At 51.9% G+C, this 13,302-nt stretch overlaps 1 protein-coding gene across 3 annotated transcripts in view; it reads right to left on the bottom strand.

The window, feature by feature from the left end:
• CACNA1E (calcium voltage-gated channel subunit alpha1 E) overlaps nucleotides 1-13,302 on the bottom strand; it is a 312,817-nt gene that overhangs the window by 282,617 nt on the left and 16,898 nt on the right. For all 3 annotated transcript variants that reach the window (XM_045536358.1, XM_045536356.1, XM_045536357.1), the window contains exons 2-3: nucleotides 3,330-3,435; nucleotides 2,454-2,593 (exon numbers count right to left, since the gene is read on the bottom strand). In XM_045536358.1, coding sequence (XP_045392314.1) covers nucleotides 2,454-2,593; nucleotides 3,330-3,435 — 246 coding nt within the window. The remainder of the gene's footprint in view (nucleotides 1-2,453; nucleotides 2,594-3,329; nucleotides 3,436-13,302) is intronic.

The raw sequence follows: 13,302 nt of genomic DNA, 5'->3' as shown, positions 1-13,302 counted from the left end.
GGGTCTGGAGAGCCTGCCAAGCCCTTTGCCTGAAGCACATTTGCATGTGAATTAAGGAGAGAGAAAGAGAACAGTCCATGCTGGGAAGACGATTAAGCAGTGGGTGTGGAGGAGGAGCAGGAGCAGGTCCTCCTGGTTCAGATGGAAAGCAGCGGCCTGCCAGGCCATCCACTGAGCCAGCGAAGTCTCAAGAGCCACTAGAAAAGACGTGAGGGCTGGGTGCGGAGAGCACAGAGGGGACAAGTGGGCTGGCCAAGCTCGGTGCCTGCACGGCTCTCCTGCACGGGGAACACGCGGGGAGGACCCACAGGGCCCTCTCGGCTGTGCTAACAAAAGGACCCTGCTGACTCCTACACATCTGCTCCTTCAACCACACAGCGACCTTCATTTGAAGACGAGGATTACTTGCCTCTTGTGAGTCTTCCCTTGTCCAGCCAAATGGTCCAGTTCCTCCCCCTCCCCTCACCCACCACAGTTCCCAGACCCCACATGGGAATGGCTGGATTCTCCTTTAGAAGTACTATGACCTGTCAAAATGCCCCATAAAATGTGACATCCAAAAGATGTATTTTGGAGCATCGTTGATAACAATTTATCGTAGTAAAAAACAGAAAGCAATCGAAGTGTCCAATAATTGCAAAAATGAGAAGCAAGCTGTGTACACCTACTTAACAAACTGCTGATCAGTCACTACAGATTTTTCCCAAAGTATGCAATAACATGTAATATGCTCATACAATATTGGGGAAAGGCAGCAAAATTACAAGCCTTTGAAAGAGAGCGTGCTGAGCATTAAAGGGCTGGAAGGAAAGATCACAAAATAATCCGGAATTTCTCTTAATTAGTGAACTGTTTTTTTCTTCTTTTGACTTTTCTGTAATGAATATATAATAGTTTAAAATAAAAATAAAAGGGCTAGACAAGAAATTTCACGTGGCCTCTGACACAAACGGAACTTGGCAGGACCAAGAATTTACATAACTTTAGCATATAATATATACAGACGTTACAATGTTTTTCTTCTAGATAGAATCACAACGTTTCTAAAAGGCTCAGGTTCCCATTGAGGCCTTTTCTAACACAGGATATTAACATGTTATTTATCTTGGAGACATTTAAAACATCACCCAGTGTACTTCCGTACATTGCACTCCCGTATTCCCAAGCAGAAACTGTATCTTCATATACGAAATCATATTTAAAATGCAGTAGTAGAATTTTCTTTTAGAAAAATAACTTCCAGAAAATCATTTTGTGAGGCAACAGATATTTTTAAACACGCACAGTCAACCCCACTTATCTCTTCCCTTCCACCCGCATGCTCCAGTCCATTACGGCTCCAGCGTTTACTCTTCCACTCAATCTCAATTAGTGTAAAGGTTAAAAATATGAGTATTGTTGTCTGTTCCACAAGACAATGAATAGATGCGATCATTCCCAAGCCCTTGCCCCTCTCAGCCTTTACCTGAGCCCCGCTCCTCTGACTAATCCCTGGAAAAGGTCCTATTTTCTCCCCTCGTCAAAGTGGCTACATATTTCCCCCATCCTCTCCATTCTAGGCCACTCTCTTCTTCTCCTGAGGTTTGAACTACTACCTGCCGGGCAGCGGGTAAGGGAATCTCCAGCCTCATCTACGCAGGACCACCCTCCACTCCTGCAGGCAGCAAGAGCCATCTGACACAACGACCAACAAGAAATCACAAAAGCCCAGGGAGACATGCCCATCACCACGTCCCCAAGGCTCATCACATTTGCTGACAATGGCGCTGGCTCAGCCCAAAAGCCTTGTGCTACACTCACTTCCAAAAGAACGAGTTATCAGATACTTAACTAAAATGCACTGCCGCCGTGTATGCAGCCGTGACACTGATTCAGCCCTAATGTAGTATCACTGTATTAATTTCCAAGGAATGATTTATCAGATGTTTTAATGTGGTTCAATTTTATACTATTAATAAATCTGTGAATCATAAAAAATCCCCTTGTCAGAACATGAGTCTCCATTATCAGTTCAGAAGATACATCTGGGGTCTTCTCCAGCCCCCCCAAAGAAACTGCACTGGACTGCATCTTTTGGCCCATCTCTTGGGGGTGCCTCTCAGCCTAGGGCAAGCTGCTTGCTTTAGCAAAAAGGCTCGCTTTTTGGGTGACATTAGGAAAAATGTCACCCTCCCCAGGGAGGTGGGTGTTCAGCAACCGAGCCAAGCACAGAATGGACAACCAGAAGCAGCAGCAGCCAGACCTGACTGAGAGTCCCAGGGCCTCTGCCTAAGGCCACCCGCATCGTCTCTTGCGGTGGTTACTACGGCCCAGCCCCAGGGGGATTCTCACCCCGAACCCTTCTTCCGTCCCCACCCCACAGACTGCCGTCCTTCCACCCTGGGCTCCCTGCCCAGCCGCTTCAGGACACCCAGGCCCACGCACAAAGAAGGAGGGAGAGGAAGAGGACTCACCCGCTGAGGACCACGATGAAGTCCATGACATTCCAGCCATTGCGGAGGTACGAACCCTTATGGAAGATGAACCCCAGGGCCACGATTTTGATGCCAGCTTCAAAGCAAAAGATCCCAATGAAATACGGTTCTGTCTTCTCCTGTGGGGGTGAGGAGCAGAGGCACAGTAAGGCGAGGCCCACCCGGCCACCTCCCGGATGTCTGTGCCGGGCCCGCCGGCGTGCGGGTGGGAAGCCAGGGTGCTGAAGGACAAGGGGGATGGGGCCTGCGGACTCTCTGTGACTCACAGAGGGCAGCAGAGCAAGAGAGCCCAGGGGAGCAGCCGTGGAAACGGACAGACGTAGGGGTCGCACCAGGGGCCAGACTTCCTCTCCAGGAAGGGCCCCGATGGCCCCGGCTCTGCCCTGAAGGAGGCTTCCCACAGGCGAAGGTCACCAGGCTGGAGCTGCTCACCTGCACGCTGGGTTTTAAGCAATCTGTTTGCTCTCTTTAGGGGAAATACGTTACACCTGTGACTCATTTCTTCAAGGAGCATATGGACATAAGCATGTAGGAAGTTCATGACCACAAATACACATAAGCTTGGGGCATCCTTCATCCTCTCACTGCAAAAGTCCGTCAGGAAAGAAGCGTGGAGCAAATGTGCCTCCCTGCCCTTTCTTCTTGCCTGGCTTCCGTGCAGTGCACACGAGCGTTTGTAATGTCCTCGGTTCCTTGCAAACCCCAATAGGGATTGTCGTTAACCTGGCCCTCAGCAAAGAGCAAACTGCTCACAGAACTCCCAGGGAGGAGGGCAGGGGGAGCGTGGTAAGCCCAGGAGAAGGGAACCCAGGAAGGCGCAGACAGCGGGCAAGGTGAGAGCGGGGGAGCACGTACCAGTCTTCGGGACATCGGGGTCTTGTCGTCTTCAGGAAGATGCTGCTCCAGGGCCAGGACGATGCAGTTGGCAATGATGGTGGCCAGGATCATATACTCAAATGGCGTGGGAAAGGAGGAGTTAAGGAGCAGATTCGCCAAAGAGAGAGGGAGGCTGCCTCCAAGATGGCCACGCACATAAATACACAAACTTTATCAACCCACATGTGTCTGTGCAGTTTGCATGGTTTATATGAGCAAGCAGGCAGGCAGGACAGCGGGCGGCCCTTAGCACGTGAAACCACAGCCATGCATGGTTGACCTATGAACGCAAAGCATCTTTTCCAAGAAAAGGAAGTATGTAGCCACTAACTAATACAGTCAGGCCTATGGCAGACGCTCCAGACACAAAGCGAATTTAATGACCAACCCAGGAATCAACGAGGGCTGAAAACGGAAGGGAGAAGAAGGGAGAAAGAAACCCAGTAATGCCATGTTCTCCCCAGGCTTCAAACCGCTGGCCTGTGTAACGATGCGTAAGCAAAGATCCAGCTGGGGCCGCCTATTGCTCTCTCCGGGACTCACATCTGGAGTCCCCTCCTCTAGAACCTCTGCTCAACCGAGTAAAAGACGAGCCCTTGGAAAAGAAACCATTCTCTCCATGTGAGCTTCCTTCTACTTTCACATGCAATTCAGAAAAACACTTCGTGGGGCCACAAGGAGCTTGCTTTGTCCCAGCTTGTAATCCCCGAGCGCCTGTGTCTACAGCAAACAGATGAATCACCAGTCTGAATCCAGGAGGGCAAAGTCCTGGCCTCTAGGAACCGAACTATAAATGAATGAATTCAGGCTTTTTTCTGTTACATTCTTGTGAACGCAGGTGAGGGGCTCCCTGTGCCTTTCTGAAAAGCAGGACGTGACTCAGGTGTCAGCATCCTGACTCTCGAGAAGGTCTTGGGCAAGCTCAGAGGGAGGTGGGAGGGACTGTTAGAAAACAGACAAAGAGGGAATCACCAGCACCTTGGGATTTCATTCTGTGACCACTGTTAGGACAAACAAAAGCAGGCTATTGTAAATGGTCTTGCTGAGCAATCTGTGCTCTGGAAGATTCTGGAATTGGGCAGGAAAGAAGAGTAGTAGGTCTTGCAAAGTGAGGGGAAGGGAAAGGAAGGGACCATTCTCGTCTCCCCGTGTACCAGGCGGACTGTATCTGACGCAGGGCCTGGAGCCCTCCCCAGGGGGCACAGAAGGAGGGCAGGTCATGACTACGCCCCTGACGCCCCCCCAGCTGGGACACTGAGGGGGTCTCTGGGGAGGGGCAGGCATGCAAGGGAATGTGAGCTGCCTACCAGCTGCTCTTGTCCTGGTGCCAGCATAGGAGGCTGCAGGGGTCAGAGGCTGGCTGTGTGTGAGCCTCAAGTCCTCTAATCCTCATGTGGCAGTGCCACCTCCTGTCCCACCACCACGCACCCCGAAGCCACACTCACCTTCCACCAGCTGGCCAGCCGGCTGGCCTTCCTTCCCACACACGTCCAACACTCACACGGCACCCGGACCCCGGGGACAGTGCTGCCGGCCGCTGTTGCCCTGTGGTTCAGCCCCTGGATCTGAAAACAGATGGGCCTGAGGACCTCAGAGCCCTGCCTGCCACCCCACTGTGCTTGCCTGAGCCCCCCGGCCAGAGGGCAGCCTCACTGCACAGAGTCCCTCCGCACCCCGGCCACTCCTCCTCCTTCGGGCTCTCTGGGTGCCATCCAGGCCCCTGAGAGCAAAACGCGCTGGCAGGGCCACGGCACAGACACCCGCTAGCCTGCATGTCCACGTTCTCGGGGCAGGCCCCCAACACACAGCCTGGCCAGGGCCGCCAGGGCTCCCTGCTCACAGGGGAGTACTCCTCCCCCCGCAGCACGGGCTCCAAACCGGGGCTCTGAGGACATGCAGAGCAACCAGACATCACACCAAGACCCAGCGTCCCATGAGCCTTCTGAACAGTCCAGGTTGTCCTGAGCCTGGAGCAGACACCCAGAATCCCCAGACCCCTCCAGTAAAATAAAGATGGGAACACAGCAGAAGCATGTCTAGGGGACGGGTCCAGAAAAGGAACTGATAACATGCCTATAAGTCACTGGCGAATGACAACAGAAGTTGAGGGCATTTAGGGCAGTGTCCCCAAAGTGCAGGCCATGTAACACCAGTGCTGCAGGAACTCGCAATCGGGTCAAGGAGGGAAAGCCCGGGGTAAGTAAAGTTAAGCAGGTTTCTCCCCAGCAGGACTTCTCAGAGCCTTTAAAACTATCGAATACACTGTGCACACAGCCCTCCCCACACACGGACACACAAACAGGGCTCCCAAACTGCTTCACCACATAACTCTTTCTCCAGAGCATCTCTCTTGGGAATGGTGTTCCTAGGGACATATTTGGGAAGCCCTGACACATGGGCAGGTCTCCCTGCCAGTCCCCAAAAGTAGGGGAGGAGGGCCGGGGGCTCTGACTGGAGCAAAACCAGGGTCTCTTGCATGTCAGCCCCCGTCCTTGTTCCTAACAAAAGTGTTCACAGAAGTGTGGGGCTCCCCTTCCTTGGCTGGAAGTGCCCCCCGTGCAAGCTCAGAAACCTACTTGGCAGGTCCAGGGAGCCCGGTGCCCTGCCTGGGAGGTGGCCCTGGGAACAAGCTCTTCCTCACTCAAGCTCAGACCTCTGGCGTTCCCACAGGTGTGCATGGAGTCTGTGACAACTTTGTGAGATGGAGTCTTCTGAAACCCCGAAAGTGACAGCTTCAGGCTCAAAAGCAGACAAACTCTTGGTGCTGCACACGCAGGCAGCGGGGCACCTGCCAGGCTCTCCACCCACAATGTTCGCCTGGACTGTGGCCACGCCCCTGCTACCCCCATCCTCTGCTCCCATGTCCACACCTGCATCTTCCCGGCCAGGTAATCCCAACGTACCACTCCCTGCTAGGATCTCTTGAGTTCAACTAGCCCAGCACGGCCACGTGTGGATATGTGAGTTTTGTCAGGGCACAGGTGGACTGGGGAAGGTGTGGCCAGGACCACCGCAGGACACTCGGGGCAAGAGAATGGCTCTTGGCCCAGGTGCCGACGAGCCACCTCCCTGTGACTGGCCAGGTGTCTGGAGGCTGAGAATTCATGAGGTCTCAGTGACTGGAGCTACCCGAAGTCCCAAAGGCCACAGTCTAAAGGTGGGCATTGGTAATTCACAGGTTCTGAGAAGACTCATTCCCACTTCTTCCCTAGCCCACTACTCTGCTCTCGGCCTCGTGTCTAAGGACCCATTCAGAGCAATGAAACTTTGGCTTCTTTTTTTTTTTTTTTGCTTAAAATTCATAAAACTGTTCAGATGCACATACCTCTGACAGGGATGTCCCCTGCAGCCGTATAGGCCATCAGAATCAGGATGAATTCACGTCTGGGGTAATGAAGAATTGGAGTTGAGCCTATGGAAAGTCATGGTCTGTGGGCCCAGTGACAGCAAGGACAGCAGCGGGGAACCCTCAGGGAGGCGACAGAAGAGAACACCCAGTTCCGCCTGGGCCCAGCCATTCTCCCTCACAGCCCTTTTCTTAGCCTCTTCTCCACTGCCCTTCCTGAAGGAAGCACAAAGAACGGGTATTTGCGTCATGGTAGTTTTGCCCCTGCCTGCAACGGCCTTCTCCTCCTGTCATACATCCAGACCAGGCTGAAATGCCACCGTGTCTATGAAGGTTTCTCCCTGTGCCCCAGAGCTCTTTGCATTGTGAATTTTATTATTTCTTCTCCTATTTAAATCCCCAAGAAGCTATACCTTGCAAGCAGGCATTCTGTTCATCTCTCTTCTGCTGTGCTTAGCAGAGCCCCCGGTACACAGTAGGAGCTTAATCAACATCAAATGCAGTATGAATGAATGTGAGGCATCCCCTTAGCCAGGCAGCTTTCTAAAGAACCACTGCAAAGGCAGGGATTTGTCACTCCCTGTGACTCAAGCCGGGGCTCCTGCTCACTCACTCCCACCCCTGTGGGCTCACTCAGGGGCACCGCTCCTGTTTCTTCCCAGCAGCAAAACCTCACACCCAGTAGTGGTGGCTCTGCTCTATCTCCAAAGGGCGGAGCCTGGGTGGCAAATAATGGCCCTCTGGTCAAGCCAGTGCACCCTGCACACTGGACAAAGACACAACTTGGAAAGGCCTAAGGAAGCTCCACGTTGCCACGTCCTTCAAAGAACACCCCTGCTGGTCATCACAACCAGGGACAGGACGAACATCTGTCCAGGACTCTGGTTCCTCCTGCCTAAGAATTCAGCGACTCCCATTACATTCTGTGTCTGACACTAAACATATTTTGGAAAAGAATATCCCTAGGCCGGGCGAGGTGGCTCACACCTGTAATCCTAGCACTCGGGGAGGCTGAGGCTTGAGGACCGCTTGAGGTCGGGAGTTCCAGACTAGCCTGAGCAAGAGGGAGACCCCTGTCACTACTATAGAAAAAATTAGCTGCTTATGGTGGTGCACGCCTGTAGTCCCAGCTACTCGGGAGGCTGAGGCAGGACGATTGCTTGAGCCCAGGAATTTGAGGTTGCTGTGAGCTATGATGACGCCACAGCACTCTAGCCCGGGCAATAGAGTGAGACTCTGTCTCAAAAAAAAAAAGAATATTTATCCCTGGTGTCCAGATTGTTTGTGTTTTGAGATCTTGAACAAACAGAGCTTATGGGGCAGTGAGGCCCGAGAACCCAAGGCAGCCTTGCCCGTGTCACTCACTTCTGCATCCCTGTGTCCAGCACTATGCCTGGCTGGACAGTGGGATGGACAGTGGCTGGACAGTGGGCACCGAGGAACTGATATTTAATTAACCAATTAATTAATACCAAATTGATAGATGACTAGTGTAGGGAAAACAGAGCCAGGGGCATCCTTACAAAAGGTGTCCCGGACTCTCTCTACACTGGGTGGCACCCATTTCAACTTTTTGTGCTGTACACTGTGTCCACACATTATCTATTTTAAAAAAGAAAAAGAAAAGAAGCCAGCATGTGTAGCAGATCCCTTTAATGTTGAGAGAGAGAAGAAGAAGAAATTCCGTCTTGCTGGCAGGATAATGAGTTGTCTCTGGGTAGTAGGGCTGTTTACAATTTCTTCTTTATCTACTGTCTGAGTGTTAGAATGAGCAGGTATCAATTCATAATCATAAAATCAATTAAAGCTACATGTATTCTGGAAAAAAAATACCAACACAAAAATGCACCTTTATCCCACCCTAAGGATAAAGAGGAAGGTGACAGTCATAGAAATCTCAGAAAAGATTTCTGAGAGGATCAAATGCGAGAGAATAAAGGGACTGGACCAAATGAGGAAATGACCATGAAAGCGCTTTGAAACCCGCAAAAGACGCCTCCCCTCCCGGACCTCCCGCTGCTCACCAGGGGCCTCACTCCACAAACTTTCCTGGCCGCCTTCCCAAACACCCCTTCACTGCTCTCTCCCCCGAGCCCGTTAATGAGGGCCTGTGTCGCTCCAACTGTCCCTTTCCTGTCTAGCAGCTTCAAGACAATCATTAGGGAAATGATAAAAATAGGTTCACTTATTGATTTATCTCCTTTACCCAATGCTCCTTCCTTCGAATGGTTGACTTGTTTCCTTGGCAACACAGCTAATTTGAGCAGCGCTGCTCGGCCTGCACACCTGCCATTTGCTCACTCCCTTTGCAAAGTGCAGAAGGCCGGGGCAAGGGTGGCGGTGCCGGCTCTGCTGCCAATAGTGCCCTGGGGCCGGGCCTGGAGCAGAGCCCCTCCTCTGCCAGACTGCACAGCCTCCGTCACCTCCCAGGTATGGGTCTGCAGGGGCAGGCCTAGGAGGAGCTTAGGCCTCAGGTGGCAGATGTCGGGCACCCCAGGGCAAATGTGTCTCTGTCACCAGCAGGGGGCTGACCCTAGACCCTTCTGCACTCAGCTGTTCCTCCCAGAGCCTCTGGCATCAGAACACTAAGGGGACCTTGCTCTCAGGGGCCAGCAGGGACAGGCTGGCAGACAGAATGCTGAGCCCTCCCCGACTCCAGGCCTAATGAAGAATGTGCTTCTTAGGGGAGCAGGCTGTGCACTTTCTGTGCACTCAGGCACTTTCTGGAAACTCCTGGGGGAGTCTAGAAGAGCCCACAGTCTCAGGGAGGCAAGTCTTAGCCCCTTTCACACATTCCCACCCCTCACCCAGGCCCAGAACAATCTCCCTACAAGAAGATCTGTCTCCTCTTCTCCCTCCGGCCTCCTGTGTTCGGATGTCTAATTCTAAGGATGTAACAGTCTCAGAGGATGGCCTGGTCGTCTCTGTGTGTGGCTTTCCACCCCTTCCTCATCTGCACATAAATGTCAGTAATAAGTGGACGTTGACTCAAAGACAGTAGCAGGGAAAGGGCCTTGCCTAGTCTGCGATTCCCCCAAAGCACCATGCCAGAGAGACATTTGAAACATGAGCAATAGTGACATACAGCTACCCAAGGCTTCCATGCGACTTCTCCTACACGAGAAGGTTCAGAATCTGCCTTGAGACTTGGAATGCAAAGGACAAAACGTAGCACGGCGATGGGAAACCACAGCCCAGGCGCTCGCTACAACACCTGTCCCGACGTAGCACTCAAGAGCCGGGGAAGGCCACCACCAACCATTTGCACAGAACCAAACGAGAAATAGAAAAAGATCAACGCCTGAAATGGCATGAAAGCCCTCTGAAAACTGTAAGTTGATACACAAATGCACAGTCACTTTCATTATTCTACTAAATCAATCTTTAAGCATCTGCTGTGGCTCGAAGCTTTGGGGAAAGCATCTGTTAGTGGTCACAGCCTCCAGGAGTGGGCCGGCTGGCTGCAGCCATGGGCTGGCATTGAGGAGACCCACCCCAATAAAGGGTTTAGAAGAAAATTATGGTAATGGGCCTCCAAAAGAGAGCGAAGACATTTGGCTCAGAGTCTCCTGGGAATATGGAAAGCACATCCAAACAGCGGTCCCAAGAGAAGGATATATGAAGCTGATAGCTCTGATGCAATCTCACCCCGCGATCAGAGGGAACATTAATCACACCCAAGGCCAGAGCTAAGAACAGGAGGGGTTGAACCCTCACAGAAGTCTGGCTCCAGCTCCTGCAGACCCTAATGGCAACGCAGTGAGATCATGCTGGTGAGATCACATCCCTCTCGCCTGAGCCCACTGAGAAAGACACATCTGTCCTGGAGGGATGAGTAATAGGGAAGAGACAGGACCTTGTACCTTAAAACCCAGACACAGCGACAGTCACAACCATGGCTTCAACAGAGAGTGTCTGCATCCCTCACAGTCTTCCTCACCCCTGCAAGAGGCAGCCATTCTTACAGGAATCTCTGCCTCCTAACCTGCCTACACAGGCCACGAGCACAGTTCTGCAACCCTTCAGTCTGAGTAGAAAATTCAAACCAGCCCCGTTAAAACAGGCCTGGGGCCAGCTCCCCTCCCGGAGGGATGCTTCACCTCTTCTCCCAAACATGGCATAAAGTGAGGGTGAGTGTGAGGTTAAAAAGATGGAGATCTACGAGGGCCACCTAACACCTCTCTGCAAGCTGCCCCGCTCTGCCCAGGCGAGACGGCCCAGGGTAAGAGGTCAGCCACGGCTCAGGGAGTCTCAGTCCACAGGTGAATGTGTTCCCCATGGGACTCCTGGATTTGTGCTCACTCCTACAGCTGACCTGGCAGGACAAATCAGCCCAAAGGAGATCAACCCAGAAAAGAGAATAAACAGAAGGGCCCATATTCCTGGAGGTGCTCAGGGGCTACTGATGAACTTTTCAATTTCCTGAAAATGAATGTTAATCTCCTGAATGTATCCATGTATGGACCTCCCTCATCCTCAGGGTAAGTCCTGCCCTTAACGCCATTCCCATCTCCTTTCTCAGCCCTTACTTTTTGGTTTCCAGTGTTTGTCCTGGGCTGTGCAGCAGGGGGTGAACCACACATGCCCTGCAAAGGGCAGGAGGGCCAGACCCCCCAACCCCCGTGCTCCTCCATGTGACAGACGTCAGGGCACGTCTCTGCCTACGAACCTGGAAAGCCACACTGCAACCCCCTGCCACCCCCACAGCAGGAGAAATGCTCTGTTAACAAGCAGAAAAATAAGATAGAAGGTTCCACATACTCCATATCGTCCCATTTCATTATCTCATTGCTTTCCTTAGTGTAATTTTTCTCACCGCCCAACCTCATCTTAAAAAAAAAAAAAGATCAGATTGAAAAACCAAGCCCCTTTTCTTTTTTTAAAACAAAACAAAACAAAAATGCGTCATGTGACTTCCAGCCTTAACATCAGTTTTTTAACTTTGGTTTCCATGGTGGTGGGATGCAACCTGCCATCGCCATGACAACAGCTGCCTCTGTTCAGATTCACCATCTGACAGGCAGTCCTGAGCACTCGCATGCACACCTCTCTCCTTGTTGATCTCTCCCTCTCCTCTCCCTTTTTCTCCGGCTGTCAAGAAGATGGAAATGCCATTACACCTACTCCTAAAGACTTAAAACCTAATGAATGAAAAACAAAGAAAGCAACACTGAGAATATAACAAAGAAGCCAAGAACCCCCCAAAAGGCCTTTTGTTTGTCAGTACAGCCCCACTGCTCAGTTATGGAGGTCAGTGGACTCAGTTACTCAAAACAAAAGACCACAAGCACAGCCCTCTTCATGCTGGCTTTGAAGCCACGTCCAAACCCTCATTACTTTTGGACCAAAGAACTCCCATTTGACTCCCAGGACCCTGCTCTCTGCATAAAATGACTGAAAGGAAGGGCACTGCATTGCTGCTTTGGGGACACTGAGGTCAGTTCCACACCTGAACCCTGATTCCCAGAGGACGGGGCGTGCTGGCTCTAGAAACCGAGACGGCCCTGGCTTCCTTCCTCCCCTCACCGTGTGCGCCCCTTCCAGCCACAGACAGCTGGGAACGTCTTAACAAATTCATCTGTTCTGTGTCTAACTGGAGCCTGCACTCGCAACGCTGTCATTCGGCACTGTTTTGGCGATCAGGAGACAAATGATTGAATGCTACAGAAGAGAGAAGAAAGAAAAGGGGAACATTAAAAGCCTCTGGAAGAAAACAAAACAGCGGTGGGAAAATTACCTGTTTCAGGAGCCAGAATGTGTGTTTTGATGACACTGACGAACGTGAGCCCATCAAGAGTTCTGGCAGCAACGTGCGTTTTAGGGAAGAAGGCCGTGAGCTGCAATCAGCAACCACACCCAAGACTGCACCCCGCTTCGTACCGACACGGGGCGTCATGTGGAACTCAACGTACAAAGAAAATGAAAGGATCCACAGATCGTTTCTGGAAGAATTTTCGTTTCCCTTTGAGAACTCTGCAACTGTACCCAGTGTTCGGGGACATCCACTGAGCCTGCACACCACATGAGACTGATGAAGGAACCAAGGATGCTCAGCTTGGAAAGGGAGGACTTGAGAAAGACATCACAGTTTCTTGCAAATACCTGAAGGGCCAGCTCGCAATAGGGGGCTCAGATGTTTTCTCAGTTATTCCGGAGGGTAAGACCAAGACCCAAAGGGTGGCATCCCACCCCACTGGCAGATCCGGGACAATATAGAGAACTGCCACTGCTCCAGTATTACGGAAGACCGGACAAGCCAGTTTCAGCACGCCACTTACTACAACTTCTTCCTCTCTGGGACATTGTCAAGGATGTCGAGGAGGAGATTCCTGCATTTGATGGTAGCTGTGCTGGGCCCGCCTCATACGCATACAGGGTTAACTAACCAGGTAGGAAGCGAAGTCAGTGAGTCTTCAGTCACTCGTTCAGGGACCTCCTGGATGAGCCTGACTTGCTCTGTCCCTTAGCCAGACCTGCATTCGGGAAGCCAAGAGCATCACCCTCATCACAGCAGGCTGTTACCTGTGCAGCTGGAGGTGTGCCAGAGGCAGCCACAGGTGAATGGTTTTGCCAATGCAGTGAAACGTAAGAATCAATCACCCCATT

Source organism: Lemur catta, chromosome 23, assembly GCF_020740605.2.
Source record: "Lemur catta isolate mLemCat1 chromosome 23, mLemCat1.pri, whole genome shotgun sequence".
NCBI classification, from domain to species: Eukaryota; Metazoa; Chordata; class Mammalia; order Primates; family Lemuridae; genus Lemur; species Lemur catta.
The sequence above is the reverse complement of the archived record's forward strand: the minus strand, read 5'-3'. Positions and strand labels throughout refer to the sequence as shown.